The sequence below is a fragment of the Talpa europaea genome, assembly GCF_964194135.1.
Source record: "Talpa europaea genome assembly, chromosome: 12".
NCBI classification, from domain to species: Eukaryota; Metazoa; Chordata; class Mammalia; order Eulipotyphla; family Talpidae; genus Talpa; species Talpa europaea.
The window spans coordinates 86,297,398-86,313,794 of NC_140079.1; the positions used below are offsets into that span (position 1 = coordinate 86,297,398).

Genomic DNA, 16,397 nt, shown 5'->3' on the forward strand with positions numbered 1-16,397 from the left:
GATATGGTGATCCTATCCTGCCCTGCTTATTGCATATTGCTGTTGTGAAAGCATAGTAATGGAGGACCAATTTTGGGCAAGTCACTTAACCTTTCTGAGCCTGTAAAATTGGGGTAATAGTAATATTTATTTCATAAGGTTGTGAGGATTGAATGAGAAATAATATGCAGTGCATATGCAGTCAATGTTATTTGTACACTGTCAGTGTCCTATATACCTCTGTGCTCTTTGTAGCTGGATTTGACAAGGGAGCCCAGATCACAGAGAGGCCCCCAGAGCCAGACACCATTATGTCCCTGTCTTTCCCATTCTAGATCTCCCTATCACAATGTCGCTGGACACTTTTGAGAGCAAGTCTCCTGGCTGCTCTGGGTCAGTACCCACTTCTAACAATGGCCGGATTTCCACTGCCTCCGGCCTGGCCATTTCCTGCTCTCTTCCAGGGTGTGAGAGGTAGAGGGAGGAGGAGGCCTCAATACCAAGGGGTACAGGAAGATGCTGGGAAATGTTTGGAGTATAGAACTTCTGGGACAGAACACTGGCTGAGAGACAGAATCTTTTATTCCTAAGGGGAGAACTAGAGATTGTAGGGAAATGGAACTTCTGAAGGGTCTGATGGCGGTGGTGAGGATACTTAGCTCCCAGTCTTTCTAGCAGCTTTAGGGACTCCAGGGACCCTGCCCCTGTGCTCAAGTTGCCAGAGCAACTTTTTGGTTTTGGGTTTTTTGTTTTTTTTTTAGCTTTGATGTCCTTACTCTCCTCTTTTTTTTTAAAGATTTATTTATTTATACAAGTAGTAGGCACAGTCAGAAGCGCGGGAGGGTGAGAGAATTCACCAGAGCCAGAGCGGGAGCAGAACAGGCAGACTGATGAAACACACTGCTAAGGAGAGCAGCGGGCGCGGCAGGAGAGGTCTGTGCACCATGTGGGACCCTTGCTGGTGGCCAGGGATCGAACCGGCACTGCAGAGGCTGTGAGCAGCCTCGCAGCCTAGCACTCAGCCGCTGTGCCACCAGGGGAGGCCCTCCTCTTGCTCCTCTTTAACAGTGCCTCATTAATGATCTAGGGGAGGAAAAGGCAGAACTTGAGGGACCCCATTCCTTTCTTAAAGGGCCCCATCCTTGCTCTGAGGATTCCATCTCCATTCTCTAGGGCAGGCCCCTTTCTCAGGGCCCCCAGGGGCCACCATGCCAGCTGGGGGCCGGGCCGGGAGCCTGAAGGACCCCGATGTGGCTGAGCTCTTCTTCAAGGATGACCCCGAAAAGCTCTTCTCTGATCTCCGAGAAATTGGCCATGGCAGCTTTGGAGCCGTGTACTTTGTGAGTTGGGGCTTAAGAGGGTGAAGGAGGGATGGGGCCTGTATCTTTGTCCCCATGAAACTCCAAACAGCCCCTGTATCCCACTCGTGTTTCCTGCCTTCTACAAGTCTCCTGCTGCCCAGTTCTCGCTGGGAACCATCACTACTTTCTGGTCTGGTCCTCTAGGCCCGGGATGTCCGTAATAGTGAGGTTGTGGCCATCAAGAAGATGTCCTACAGTGGGAAGCAGTCAAATGAGGTAGGTCAGCCTTGACATGACTAGGTGGGGCAGTAAGTGACCCTAGTCTCAAAATGCAGCTTTAATAAACCTCTCCTGATCTCCTCAGAAATGGCAGGACATCATTAAAGAGGTGCGGTTCCTACAGAAGCTCCGACATCCCAATACCATTCAGTACCGGGGCTGTTACCTGAGGGAGCATACGGCTTGGGTGAGCTGGCCCCCTGACTCTGGGCTCATCTTTTTCCCAACTTTGGCCCATCCTTATACTGGTCTATTCTCTTAGGTAGACCCTGTTCAGGTTGTCGCCATGAGAATCTTGGGAAGGAGAAAGTCTCCTGATCACTTTAGTCCTCAGACAAAACCATAAACAGCAGTGTCCCTCCAGAGGGAGAGGCTGGTTTGAAAAATGACACAGACTAGCAGCAGTTGGAAAGAAACATCTGGGCTGGAAAAGATGGAGATTGAATGGGGCTTTGAAGGGATGCAGATGGGCGTAATGGTGATATCTTGGGTTTTTTCTAGGGGAGACCCTCACACTGGGGATAGTCCTTACCATTCCCTCATTTTCTCAGTTGTCCTTCTTCCCTGTCATTCCCCTGGGGGGCATTGCCTGAGTGGAGGATAGGCAAGGAAGCACTCTCTTTTGGAGATCTACCTAAGGGAGATGGGCCAGATCTGCTGATCTCTGACCCTTGACCCTTCCTTAGCTGGTGATGGAGTATTGCCTGGGCTCAGCTTCTGATCTTCTAGAAGGTAAGTGACTCTTTGACTAATAAGTGGGAAAAGAAAAAAGAGTAGGGAAGGGTTAGGGGAGCTTGTTTCAGTCCCACCCTTAGGCTTCCTCCCTTTGATGTTTTTCCCTTATTCCACAGTACACAAGAAGCCCCTGCAGGAAGTGGAGATCGCAGCTGTGACCCACGGGGCCCTTCAGGGCTTGGCTTATCTGCACTCCCACAACATGATTCATAGGTACAGCAGCACTGATGATGGCTGGGAGTGGGTGCTCTCTACACTGCTCCTTATTCTGCTGGGTTATGGTCTTAGAAACTTGGTACTAAAGCCCCTGTCAAGCCTTTCTGAGCCATGTATCTTATTCCTATGCTTTGCCTCACAGGGATGTGAAGGCTGGAAACATCCTACTATCAGAGCCAGGCTTGGTGAAGCTGGGTGACTTTGGCTCTGCATCCATCATGGCACCTGCCAACTCCTTTGTGGGCACCCCATACTGGTGAGTGGGAGTGGTGATGAGGAAAAGTGCTCCCAAGATGATGGGAGCAAGAGTTGTCAGGGTCTGGGCAGGTGATTAGCTTCTTTTTCCAAACCATTCTCCCAGGATGGCTCCAGAGGTGATTCTGGCAATGGATGAGGGGCAGTACGATGGTAAAGTGGATGTCTGGTCCTTGGGGATAACCTGCATTGAGCTAGGTAAGGAGTTCTCTCTGCTTCCTCATCTACTTTTCTCTACTCTTTTTGTTGTTATTGCTGTACCATCCTATTCTCAGACCTGTAAGCTGTTACCTATTTTCACTCTATCCTTAATCCCCAATATAGGCAGCTGTCAAATCCTGCCAGTTCTGAGACCACAAGATTTCATACCATCTATTTCTTACCTGTTCTCTATACTAGTTCCACATCTTTTTTGCGTGCCCAATTTGTACCATACACACTACTAGTAGATCCTAGGGTTACAGAGGTGAGTGAAACTTTTGTAAACCTCATGAAATTTACATCCAAGTTGGAGAAATAGCTTTCTTTCAATGTGATGACAGCTGAATGGAGAAGTTACAGGAGCAGCACAACCACAAAACAAGGAACTTGATCTAGTTTAAGGACTATCCAGAGGGTTTCCCTGTAGCAGAGATGTGTCTAAACTAAACCACATGACAAATAATATTTAAAATAGTTAGCTGTTTGAAGACTGTGGGGAAGAGCATTCCAGACAGACACCTGGAATCCTGAGGTAAGAGCAGGCATGGGGAGCTGAGTCTAGCTTCAGTTGTTTGGAATATAGCATGTGAGTGGTGAGGCCAAAGAGATAGCTCAAGTGAACTCATGAGGCCTTGAAATCATGTCAGGGTTCTAATCACTGCCAGCCTACACTGTTCAAACAACTATCTAGTGAGGGCAGTGTTTCTAAAGTTCCCAGCGTGGTACCAGACACAAAATAGTTGCCCCAGATGGTGATGCCTTTGGTTATTCTTACCACCTTCTTGCAGGGATCTTTTCTACTCCCAATCTCTTCATTCCAGTCTCTCTCATGTCAGAGAGATCTGTTTCAGCTCAGTGCTGCTGTTTCACTCTTGTCATCTGAGCTATCACTGCTTACCCATTGCCTTCTAGACCTTAAATCACCCCCGTTATTCCTTCACCAAGCTAAAGATACTACTTGCTAAAGGCTGGCTCTCCCCGTCATGAGCTCCACCCCTGAATGTGCCACCAAATTTTCCATTTTCCTCCCCTGGTTTGTATTGTGTCCTGCCCCAGTTCAGACATTTAAGCATACCCTTTTCCTCCATCTCTGTGTGTCTGCATTTACTCTTCCCCACAGCTAGGCAGGAAATGGAAATATGTCAAGCAAGCCAGGTATAAGAAAAAAATCTAGATCTATCCATTTTTTCCCCCTAATTTTTTGTAGAGACATGGATACAGAAAATATCTCCCTACTATTAAAAAAAATCTATCCTCATTATAAATGGCAACTGATGCTCTGAGTCTGTGTCAGAGAAGCAAAGTGTATGATGGAGAAAACTTGCAAACTGGAGATTGCTATTCCCATGTGAAGAGGGCAGCTGTTGCCTCACTGCAGTTGATTGTTACACAGGAGAGGAGGTGCTGTTTCACCAGATCCTGTTTTTTATTTAATAGGACTAGAAATTCAGAGTAATTTGGTCTAAAGTTACTGTTTAAACCAAAAACATAAATGACATAAATCATTTGACTGGGCCACAAGGGCCTTCTGGTTTGTAACTTAAGACCTAGCTCCAATATCCCTGTTTTCAAAAACCTTCCCTTGTATCTGTACAGAGGTATCATCTTGAAGGTCCACCAACACATCAAGTTTCCCAGCTTTTCTTGTCTCCCTTTTGTGCCAGTTAACAGTATGAACTTGATATTACTTTGTTCAGTGCTATTTAATCTTCCCTGTTAGAGTAAAATTCCTTGAGGAAAAAGCCTGTCTCTTGTCTTTCCTTAACTTCTCTGTAACACTTCGGAAAGTTTTTGCTCTCATTTGGCACTTAATCTATATTAGTTGGAGCAATACCTGAATGTACTTTCTTCTGCTGCCTTCTTTGGTGCTTTTGCATTCATTATTTTCTTTGATTTCTGTTCTACCCATGTGCAAGGGAGAGCATGGATGTTTTCTTGAGGGAATTTGTTGAGATTATGGGACTTGCTCAGAGTCATGCAGCACAGAGGTCAGGGAGCTGGGCTGTGAACTTTTGATTTCCATTCAACTTTTCTCTGCCCACCTGCCACCTCTCACCTTCTTCCCCTATAGCGGAACGGAAACCACCGCTGTTTAACATGAATGCGATGAGTGCCTTATACCACATTGCACAGAATGAGTCCCCCGTGCTACAGTCAGGACACTGGTGAGGACTGGTATACCTGGGCCCAGTGGTTACATCATAGGTTAAAGTTAACCTGACTCATGTCTTCCTCACCCGTTCTTCACTCTCCTGTGACTTCTAGGTCTGAGTACTTCCGGAATTTTGTTGACTCCTGTCTTCAGAAAATCCCTCAAGATAGACCAACCTCAGAGGTTCTATTGAAGGTGAGGGCTCACTGGCCTGGCATTCTCCTAGAACTGTAGCTTATTGAGTCACAAGAAACCCTTTAGTGAAATTAGTAGTTCCCAGTTCTTCCTCCATCAAGAACTTCCTTTATGAATTCCCACTTTCATCCCCAGTGCCCAGTGGACTCTGTTTCGCAAGACTGTGTCTTACCAGGCTACCTTTATTTATTAAGTAATAATTTGTTTCCCATCTTTTATTAATCAAAGATGTATATAGTTGCCAGCCACAGCTTCTGGTCAGCGTGAGATAACCAGGGTTACCACACTGATCTGATGTAATTCAAGCTAAAAGCCTGTGTGGCCTTATCATGGGTAAATGTATAATTTCCCTTAGGGTTTTTTTTTTTTTTTAAGATTTATTTATTTATGCATACAAGAACTGGGGCACAGGCCAGATGTGCGGGCGGGTGAGAGGATTCACCAGAGACAGAGTGGGGAACAGAACAGGCAGATTGACTGAAATACACTGCTGAGGGGAGCAGCGGGCAAGACAGGAGAGGTCTGCTGCACCATGTGGGTATCTTTCCGCCTGGCCGGTATTGAACCTGTGCTGCAGGGGCTGCGGACAGCTTCACAGCGCTGCACTCAACTGCCTGAGCTACCAGGGGAGACCCTCCCTTAGGTGTTTTTTGATTTATCAAAAGTAGAGGGACCCCATTCCCTTCCTAAATACATGGGGACCTAGGGAGCCCTGGTTCGGAACTGACTCAGATTATCTTGTGTGACCTATTTTATAATTACGGGATATTTTATGAGGCCCAGAGAGACTTTGTGACATGTCCAGGGTCACACAGCACTTTGATAGAGGACCTGGACTAGAATCCAGATCTCCTGACTCTTCCTGCTTCTCAACCATGCCTGAAGGAACAAGAAAACATGTGGGGAGTAGAGATTGTATGGTGAAAATTATTGTGGGAATGGGGGTTGGAATGAGACCAGCAACAATCCATGGTGGACATGGGCATGGACTCAGGGATGTTGCTGAGCCTGGAGGAAATGCTGAGACCTGTGGATTATTGGGATGCAGTGGGTTCTTGGCAGCAGGCCTCACTGTTTCACTGTTCTCTTTTCCTAGCACCGCTTTGTGCTCCGGGAACGGCCACCCACCGTCATCATGGACCTAATCCAGAGGACCAAAGATGCTGTGCGTGAGCTGGACAACCTGCAATACCGCAAAATGAAGAAGATACTGTTCCAAGAGGCACCCAATGGACCTGGTGCTGATGCTCCAGAGGAAGAGGAGGTGACCCAGCTTGCCCTGCCGCCCTGCTTTACCATTATGTTGTGCTCTCCTGCCTCCTCCTAACACCCTCTATCTCCTTGTACTACCTTCATGTACACACCCTTGTCCTTCCCCTTCCCTGCCCAACAGCCTACGCCCTGTCCGCAGGAGACGGAACCCTACATGCACCGGGCTGGGACCCTGACCAGCCTAGAGAGTAGCCACTCAGTACCCAGCATGTCCATCAGCGCTTCCAGCCAGAGCAGCTCAGTCAACAGCCTAGCAGATGCCTCAGACAATGAGGAGGAAGAGGAGGAAGAAGAGGAGGAGGAGGAGGAAGAGGAGGGCCCTGAAGCCCGAGAGATGGCCATGATGCAGGAGGGAGAGCACACAGTCACCTCCCACAGCTCCATCATCCACCGGCTGCCGGTACGCAGCTCGCCCTGGGTAGCCGTGACAGTGGCAAGGCTAAGCTCCAGCTCCTGCTCAGGAATCATCTGGGTTCTCTCTCAAATGTGACCTCTCTTTCTAAGTCTCGCTGGATCTCCTGGAAATTCCCTTTGGGCCCAAAGGCCTCTGGGCCTTGGGCATCCCATCCACCTTTCTTTCCTCTAGGGCTCTGACAATCTGTACGATGATCCCTACCAGCCAGAGATGACCCCAGGCCCTATCCAGCCACCTGCAGCCCCAGCTCCCTCCTCTACCACCTCTTCTTCAGCCCGCCGCCGGGCCTACTGCCGCAACCGGGACCACTTTGCTACCATCCGTACTGCTTCCCTGGTAGGTGCAGCCAGCCTCCTTTGGCCTGCATGCTCCCAAATTGTGTCTTTAAGTTCAGAAAAGATTTTTCTCCCTGTGGCCTCAGATTCTACCCTCACTTTCTGTTGCTGTCTCTGACCTTCTCCTTACCTTGACCTTCCCCCCTCCCACTTCCCAAAAGAGTGTTCTGGTCACATTGCCCAGCGTGAGCCTCCCCAGGCTCCTGGCCCGTCAAGTGTGTCATATCCCTATGGTGCTGCTCAGTGGCATTGTGACAGGTTTGCTGGACCCTGTGAACCTGGAGAGCAGGGAGAGTGTTTAGGTGTCTGCTTCCACTGGTGACTGGCTCTTAGACCCACATCGATGCCTGTGTTTAATCCTCCTATCTCCTCTGGGAGGGAGAGAATGTGATCCCATTTGAGAGATGGGGCAGCTGTGATTCAAGCTACTTGCCCAAGCGCCTGTGGTCATTTAGAAATTCTGCAAATAAGATCTTGGTCCTTTTCTAAAATCAGGTCATGGCAAAATTTTACTTAGTTTACAGGAAAAAGTTGTTAGACTTTTCACAAGACAGATTTTCCACCTATACTTCTTTTTTTTTTTTTTAAAGAATTATTTATACAAGCACTGGGTACAGTCAGAAGCGTGGGAGGGTGAGATAATTCACCAGAGCCAGAGCAGGGAGCAGAGCAGGCAGACTCAAGAAACACTGCTGAGGAGAGCAGCGGGCACAGCAGGAGAGGTCTGCGCGTGGGACCCTTGCTGGTGGCTGGGGTTCTAACCGGCGCTGCAGAGGCTGCGGGCAGCTTCGCAGCCCACTGCTGTACCACTGCGCCACCAGGGGAGGCCCTTCCACCTATACTTCTAATAAGTCTCTATATTTCTGCTTAGCTCTCAGCACCAGCAGTTCCATTGGAGGCCTTTTATTGGTTTAGCCTGTTCTTGTGGCCGGTTGCTCTGCTGGCACAACTCTGTAGATCCTATCATGTTTGGTACTTTGTGGTGCTGTGCAGAGAGGTATGTGACTCCCAGGAGCTTGATAACCACGTGGACTTGTTTGGGGTTCACAGATAAAGCCTCTTGACAGTCGGTCTGAGTTCAAATCATGGATAAGGACATGCAGGTCCAGTTTTCTTATTTTAACATCTAATGACCTTGTCCCAGGTCCATACTTGGGCTATAGTGAGTCTTCAGTATTTGCTGAAAGGGAAAGAAGCCAACACTTCCTGGTTCTGAGAATATTCTGTGTATTGAACTTAATCTCCCCAGCCCCCTAAGATGAAATGTTTCATGCATAAGGAAACTTAGCTGTGTTGACTTGTTTGAGGTTACATAGTAAGTGACAGAACTGGGACTTGGATCCAGTTCTGTCTCATTCCTCTACTCTTTTGAATTAACCTGAGCTGTTCACACTTTTATACCGTACTTGTACCTTTTATCTCATTCCGTCAAGCCAGCCTGTAAAGTTAGTGACAGTCTCCACTATCTAGCTGAGGAAGGACCCAAATGAGATTTAAACCCATGAGTCTAAAACCCATGTGTCTCCCTGTGCAGCACCAAGACTCTTTGTGTTAATGAAAGGGGGGGCCAAGGCTGAACCCCATTTCTCATCCTGTCCTGCCTCAGGTCAGCCGTCAGATCCAGGAGCATGAACAAGACTCAGCCCTGCGGGAGCAGCTGAGCGGCTATAAGCGGATGCGACGGCAGCACCAGAAACAGCTGCTGGCCTTGGAGTCAAGGCTGAGGGGTGAGCGTGAGGAGCACAGTGCACGACTGCAGCGGGAACTTGAGGCACAGCGGGCTGGCTTTGGGGCTGAGGCAGAAAAACTGTCACGACGGCACCAGGCCATCGGTGAGAAGGAGGCTCGAGCTGCCCAGGCCGAGGAGCGTAAGTTTCAGCAGCACATCCTTGGGCAGCAGAAGAAGGAGCTGGCTGCTTTGCTGGAGGCACAGAAGCGAACCTACAAACTTCGGAAGGAGCAGCTAAAGGAGGTAGGACAGGGTTATAGCTGTGGACGGGGCCAGAGTTGGCGAGTCAGCTCCTGACTTCCCTCCTCTCCCCACTATCCTTGCCCAGGAGCTCCAGGAGAACCCCAGTACCCCCAAGCGGGAGAAGGCTGAGTGGCTTTTGCGGCAGAAGGAGCAGCTACAGCAGTGCCAGGCAGAGGAAGAGGCAGGGCTACTGCGGCGGCAGCGCCAATACTTTGAACTGCAGTGTCGCCAGTACAAGCGCAAGATGCTGCTGGCTCGACATAGTCTGGACCAGGACCTGCTGCGAGAGGTCAGCCACCTTCCCCACCCACTTCCCTGATCCCAGAGACCCATCCTGTTCCATTTGCCTCACTTGTTGTCTTTCCCTCTACCCTCATTTGTGTTATGCCCTGGCTTCTCTTCAGCACCCCTTTTGCTTTTCATCCCCATCAGACCTCACTAGGTGGAGTTCCCCTTATACTTCAGTCCCCAAGCCAGCCAGGAGTTTGACTCCCTTACATCCCCCATCTACACCCTTCATCTCCCCACCGCCCTCAGTGCCCTCTGCCAGGAGTCCTGGGTCTCTTGCTTTCTTGACACCAACAAGGCTTCCTGACTGGGCTCTGGGCCCTACTTCCCTTCTACCTCAGGACTTGAACAAGAAACAGACACAGAAGGACTTGGAGTGTGCATTGCTGCTGCGGCAGCATGAAGCCACACGGGAGCTGGAACTACGGCAGCTCCAGGCTGTACAGCGCACACGGGCTGAGCTCACCCGCCTGCAGCACCAGACGGAGCTGGGCAATCAGCTGGAGTACAACAAGCGCCGTGAGCAAGAGTTACGACAGAAGCATGCAGCCCAGGTTCGCCAGCAGCCCAAGAGCCTCAAAGTACGTTCAAGCCAGCGTCCCCCGGGCCTCCTGCTCCCCGTTCCCGGGGTTCTGGGACCACCCAGCACAGGCATCCCTAGAGAAGAGCAGCCCTGCTCATCTGGCCAGGAGGCAATCCTGGACCAAAGAATTCTGGGAGAGGAGGAGGAAGCAGTTCCAGAGAGAAGGATTCTGGGAAAGGAAGGGGCTGCTTTGGAGCCCGAGGAGCATAGGATATTGGAGGAAGAATCAGGAACCCCTAGGCCCAGTCCACAAAATCAAAGGAGTTTGACTGATGAGGAAGTTTGGGGTCTACCTGCAGAGGTGCTAGAGGAGCTTAGCATCCCATCCCTGGCACCCCAAGAAAGAAGCATCATGGGCCATGAGGCAAATGGGGATTGGAGGTTGTGGGGGAAAGAGGATGGGAGCTTCCTGGATGAGGAGTTTGAGCTTGACTGGATGCAGGGCCCAACACTCACCCCAGTCCCTGAGGAAGAGGAGGAAGAGGAAGAAGGGGCTCCAGCTAGGAGCCCGAGGGATCCTGGCGATGGTTGTCCCTCACCAGACATCCCACCTGAACCCCCTCCAACACATTTGAGACCTGGCCCTACTAGCCAGTTACCTGGACTCCTGTCCCATGGACTCCTGGCTGGCCTCTCCTTTGCAGTAGGGTCTTCCTCTGGCCTCCTACCCCTGCTACTTATGCTGCTGCTCCCACTGCTGGCAGCCCGGGGTGGAGGTGGTCTGCAGGCAGCCCTGCTGGCCCTTGAGGTAGGGCTGGTAGGCCTTGGAGCCTCCTACCTACTTCTTTGTACAGCTCTGCACCTGCCCCCCAATTTGTTCCTACTCTTGGCCCAGGTTACTGCACTGGGAATTGTTTTGGGTCTTAGTTGGCGCCAAGGTCTTATGGGTGTGCCTCTGGGCCTTGGGGCCGCCTGGCTCCTAACTTGGCCAGGCCTGGCTCTGTCTTTGGCAGCTGTGGCAGCTGGTGGCGAATGGGTGAGACAGCAGGGCCCCCGGATGCGTCGGGGTCTCTCTCGACTCTGGTTGCGGACTCTGCTGTGCTTGTCACCCATGGCTTTTCGGGCCCTACAGAGTTGTGGAGCTGTGGGGGACCGGGGCCTGTTTGCGCTCTACCCCAAGACCAACAAGAATGGCTTCCGTAGCCGTCTTCCTGTGCCTGGGCCCCGGAGGAATAGTCCCCGCACTGCCAAACACCCACTAGCCTTACTGGCAAGGTTTTGGGCCCTGTGCAAGGGCTGGAATTGGCGTCTGGCCCGGGCCAGCCAGGGGTTAGCCTCCCACTTGCCTCCCTGGGCTATTCACACACTGGCCAGCTGGGGCCTGCTTCGTGGTGAGCGGCCCAGCCGTATCCCCAGGCTGCTGCCACGCAGTCAGCGCCGGCTAGGGCCCTCTGCCTCGCGCCAGCCCCCACTAGGGACTCTTGCTGGGCGGAGATCCCGAACTCGCCAGTCTCGGGCCCTGCCTCCCTGGAGGTGACCACTACCTCTAGCCCTTCCTCAGTCCAAATCTAGAGCATTGAGCACTTTATCTCCCACCACTCAGTGAAGTTTCTCCAGTTCCGGTCCTCTCCTCCCTTTCGCTCCTCCTTCCTCAGTATGCTTCCCACCTCACTCCCAGACCACCGGACCTCTAGACAGGCAGCCTCCGCTACCCTGGAGCCAGAAGTTACACTGTGTGTTCTGACGCTCCCCCACTCTAAGTTATTGCTGTTTTCCCGCTGTGTGTGTGCTCATCCTCACCCTCATCAACTCAGGCCAGGGGCCAGGGGGTGGTGGTGGGTGGGAAGAGTCATGTTTTTTTTTTCTCTCTTTGATTTTGTTTTTCTGTCTCCCTTCCAACCTGTCCCCTCTCCCCCACCAAAAAAGAAAAAGATAAACACAAATAAAATATCTGAGCGGAACTGTACCTTTGGCCCAGGCTGCCTCTGTCTGCTTTGTCCTGCCGCCTAGCCTCCCCGGTATGCCCCCAATCTGGTCCCTTGGCCCCCAGTTCCATGACCTCTTCACCCCCATCTACGTTATCTCAACCCCTTTCACTCCTCAGCCTTATCCTGTCTGCCTTCATAGCTTCGTTGCACCATGACCACAGCAGCTCAGGGGTCTCGACCCCTTTTGAGCTTCTACAGAACCTCTTGGTCCCACGGTGGGTTCCTTTCAGAGAGTATTTAGGTTCCAGGTCCTCTGTCCTCACCACTTGCCTTTTCTCCCAGCCCATCCCTATGTGGTTCCCTTTTGTCTGGGAGCTGAATTTCTCTCCTGGCATCAGGCATAACCCTCGGGTTGGGGGCTGGGACTATAAACCCTTCACAATAGGAAGTGGTGAATTGGGGGGGCCGTGCAGAGATTGTGGGAGACGTGGAAATGGGATTGGTTGTGAACTTGGGGTTGGGAACTGAGTGTGTCAAAGGGGCCGACTGGAATGTGGAGATTGGTCAGGGTGGCAGCTGCTGGCCCCTTGAACTTGTGAGGACCTTTCTGGCTACCTCCTCTGCCCCTTTCCCTTACATAGCCCAAGACGGGGCAATCCTTTCTTTTCCATTTCTCAGCTCAGTGCTTTTCCTCCTTCCCTCCCTCCCTTCCTGAGGTGCTAAACCTGGGACGTCCTCTCTCTTTCCTTAGCTGTGTTGCTCTTTTCCATGGGTGTGTTGTGTGACTTGGTTTTCTCACTCAATCTTGTGCATATTCTGAGTCTGCGTACATGCTTCTACCTCCAGGTCCTATCTTCGCCCTCTTTGCATGGTCGGAGCTTCTTGTGTGTACTCAGTACTCTGTAAAGATTGTTAGTTCCCTGTCCATGAGTTCTGCTGCTCTTTCTTGTGAAGTTTTCCAACCAGCTCTCCGAACGTGCTCTTGTAATCTATCATCCTTTGCATCTCTTGCCCATCAAGAACCTTCCTGATCTCTCAACACAATCCCATCTCTCCATGTCTGTCCATATACAGCTCCCCCCGCCCCCTCTGTCTAACATGTTTTCTGTTTCTCTCCCTCTCCCTGTCTGCTGCTGTGTCTTCTCTTCCTCTCTTTCCCCCCCTTTCCCCTGGTTGTTCTCCTCCTCCTCCTCTTCCTCCTCTCCCTCTTCCTCTTCCTCTTCCTCTTTCTCTCTCCCGCCCCCATCTCCCCTTGGTCCGTCCACTGCATAGTCTAAGGAGCTGCAGATCAAGAAGCAGTTCCAGGAGACGTGTAAGATCCAGACTCGGCAGTACAAGGCTCTGCGCGCACACTTGCTGGAGACCACACCCAAAGCTCAGCACAAGAGCCTCCTTAAACGGCTCAAGGAAGAACAGACGCGCAAGCTGGCGATCCTAGCCGAGCAGTATGACCAGTCCATCTCAGAGATGCTCAGCTCACAGGCGGTGAGGCCTGGGGTCCAGGGAGGGAGCATGGTGGATATTTTTCCACCTTAGTTATGGGCACTGGAAAAATGGGGGTATTCTTGAGAAACTCAGCTATTCTCCCACTGTTAGTATCCTCGGCTATAGTTTTATCCTCTCAAGTATTTTCTTAAGGTCTTGACAAAGCCAGCCTGCCTTACTTAAGAACCACCAAGGAAGAGTGGCTATTGCATTTTTCCTGGGCCTGAATTAGTTTAATGTATGATGAATAGGGAGTACATCAAAATGATTGTATCTCTTATACCGATTTACTCAGACATCTGGAGGGTTTTGAAGGTGGCTGATCTAAAATGATCACACGAAACACTGCAATGGGCCACTTGAAATACACATAATAGCAAGAAAATACAAGTGCCCATATTGGTTGCCATCCTTTCACCCAAGCCTGCCTCTCAGAGGTAGTTCCTGTTAATAATTTCTAGATTATTTTTATGTACATATATGGAAAATTATATAAAACTTTAAACAAAGATGCAATCATACCAAACATATTGTTCTCTAACTTCCTTTTTCCACGTAATATTTCTTGGACATCTTTCCATGTCAGTACACGTAGCTCTTTTTTATTTTTTAGCAGCATAGAATTTTCCACGGCATGGATGTAACGTAATTTATTTAACCCATCCCTTATTGGTGGACATTTAGGTTGTTTCCAGTATTTTGCTATTACAACGCTTCAGTGAACACCTTCGAGCACTTGTGCAAGTATACCTGGGGGATAAATGCCTGGAAGTGTAATTGCTGTGTCACAGGGTATGACGACCTTTCATTTTGATAGATGTTGAGACTGGCTGCTTCTTGAAACCTTAGGGCCCAGGCCTACCGGGGGCAGGGGAGGACTGTGGGGGCAGGGGAGGAGGTCACTAAAGCTAGTTCTTCCTATTCTCCAGCTACGACTTGATGAGACCCAGGAGGCCGAGTTCCAGGCCCTTCGGCAGCAGCTTCAACAGGAACTAGAGCTGCTCAATGCTTACCAGAGCAAGATCAAGATACGCACAGAAAGTCAGCACGAGAGAGAGCTACGGGAGCTGGAACAGAGAGTAGCTCTGAGGCGGGCACTGCTAGAACAGAGGGTAAGACAGTTCTGTCTCCAGGATGTGGTGGGGAGGGCATGTCTCCCCCTCCCTGGAATCTCTAACCTCTCTTCTGGGTGCTCCAGGTGGAAGAGGAGCTGCTGGCCCTGCAGACAGGGCGCTCCGAGCGAATCCGGAGTTTGCTTGAGCGGCAGGCCCGTGAGATTGAGGCCTTCGATGCTGAAAGCATGAGGCTGGGATTCTCCAGTATGGCTCTGGGGGGCATCCCAGCTGAGGCTGCTGCCCAGGGCTATCCTGCTCCACCCCCTGCCCCTGCCTGGCCCTCCCGTCCTGTTCCCCGTTCAGGGGCACACTGGAGCCATGGCCCTCCTCCACCAGGCATGCCCCCCCCAGCCTGGCGTCAACCCTCTTTGCTGGCACCTCCCGGCCCCCCAAACTGGCTGGGGCCCCCAGCACAGAGTGGAACACCCCGTGGTGGAGCCCTGCTGCTGCTAAGAAACAGTCCCCAGCCCCTGCGGCGTGCAGCCTCTGGAGGCAGTGGCAGTGACAACGTGGGCCCACCTGCTGCCGCGGTGCCCGGGCCTCTGAGCCGCAGCACCAGTGTTGCTTCCCACATCCTTAATGGCTCCTCCCACTTCTATTCCTGAAGTGCAAGGTGGATAAGCAGATGAATGGGGTAGGGGCAAGGGTGGGTGGAGCCTGATCCTGGAGGGCAGTAAGCTGTGGCTCACCCATGGGTGGGGGGACAGGATGTTGACTCCAGCTCCCCTCAAACTTCCTCATCTCATGAGCTTCTTGGGCTGGCCAGTGGCCCAGGACCGGCTTGGGCATAGGTGCCTCAAGGCTGATCAGGAGCCCTTGCCTCCCACCATGGTGCCAGGTCTCTCTCCATCATGGCCTTGGAAAAGGAGGGAGATGTGCGTGTCAAATATTCATCTAGTCCCCCGGGGGAGGGCAAGGGCGGGTCTAGATATATTATATTCAGAGAACTATACTATCCCCTGCAATGGGGTCATGGATTGGGGATGCCAACCCCCCTAGACCTGGGTGGTGGCAGAACAGGTCTGGGGCCTGGAGTGGGGAGAATGGGAGGAAAGGCCTTCCTAAGAAAGAAGGATCAGGATGGGGTCTTGGGGTCAGGATGCCTGGGTCTCTCCATTCCCCCATTGCTGTTGACGTCCTGTGCCGTCTTGTCCTTTATCTTTTTTTTTTAATTGAGATCAGAGCTGGCGTAGGGGAACAGGGAAGGACCTTGGAAGGGACTGCTCCTGGGCTTGGGGGCAGTCATGGGAGCCCCTCCCAGCTACGGGGCTGGCACAGAGCCCCATGGCAAGCTTTTAATAAACTGTTGGTTATTCTAACAGACCCTGGGACTCACCTTTTCTGTCTTAAGGTGTGCATTAAGGACTACAGTGGCAGGTGGTAGTTAACCTGTTTTTTTAAAGAGAATTTATTGGGCTGTGTAACTGAACATTTCAGTGATTTTAATGATTTCAGGCATGCCTGGATCCAGCCTCAGAGACCCACCAGTCTCTTCACCTTGTGCTTCCCTTTGTTTGGACTTATAGTGCTTTCAGAAGGTTCCCCTCACACACAGACCCCTGGCTGCCCAAGTGCACCAACCACCTCAGCAGGAATTCCAGCAAAGCCTTGAAGTGACCTTACTGGCTTTCTCTGTAGCCAGAGACCCTGATTTGCCAGCTCTAGGTCCTATACCCATCCCTTTAAGGCTGAAAAAGTCTGGCTGTTTGCAGAAGGGGCAAGGACACATACATAAACACCAGCTATTCCTA

At 51.2% G+C, this 16,397-nt stretch overlaps 1 protein-coding gene across 5 annotated transcripts; it reads left to right on the plus strand.

Annotated features, from left to right (window-relative positions):
• Positions 1-1,187: 1,187 nt before the first annotated feature.
• On the plus strand, positions 1,188-15,251 carry TAOK2 (TAO kinase 2; the record flags this gene model as incomplete). Of its 5 annotated transcripts, none has more annotated exons than XM_084251173.1 (18): positions 1,188-1,319; positions 1,485-1,556; positions 1,645-1,746; positions 2,246-2,291; positions 2,411-2,507; positions 2,653-2,766; positions 2,872-2,963; positions 5,038-5,131; positions 5,232-5,313; positions 6,410-6,577; positions 6,707-6,985; positions 7,172-7,336; positions 8,942-9,307; positions 9,393-9,596; positions 9,937-10,176; positions 13,319-13,531; positions 14,461-14,643; positions 14,730-15,251. In XM_084251173.1, 18 exons carry the CDS (start codon positions 1,188-1,190, stop codon positions 15,249-15,251), a joined length of 3,171 nt encoding a protein of 1,056 aa, XP_084107299.1. The 5 variants fall into 5 exon arrangements, with proteins under 5 accessions (XP_084107299.1, XP_084107300.1, XP_084107298.1 ...); XM_084251174.1 differs by having other exon boundaries at positions 6,725-6,985; XM_084251172.1 differs by lacking the exons at positions 13,319-13,531; positions 14,461-14,643; positions 14,730-15,251 and adding an exon at positions 10,519-11,655 and having other exon boundaries at positions 6,725-6,985.
• Positions 15,252-16,397: the final 1,146 nt, after the last annotated feature.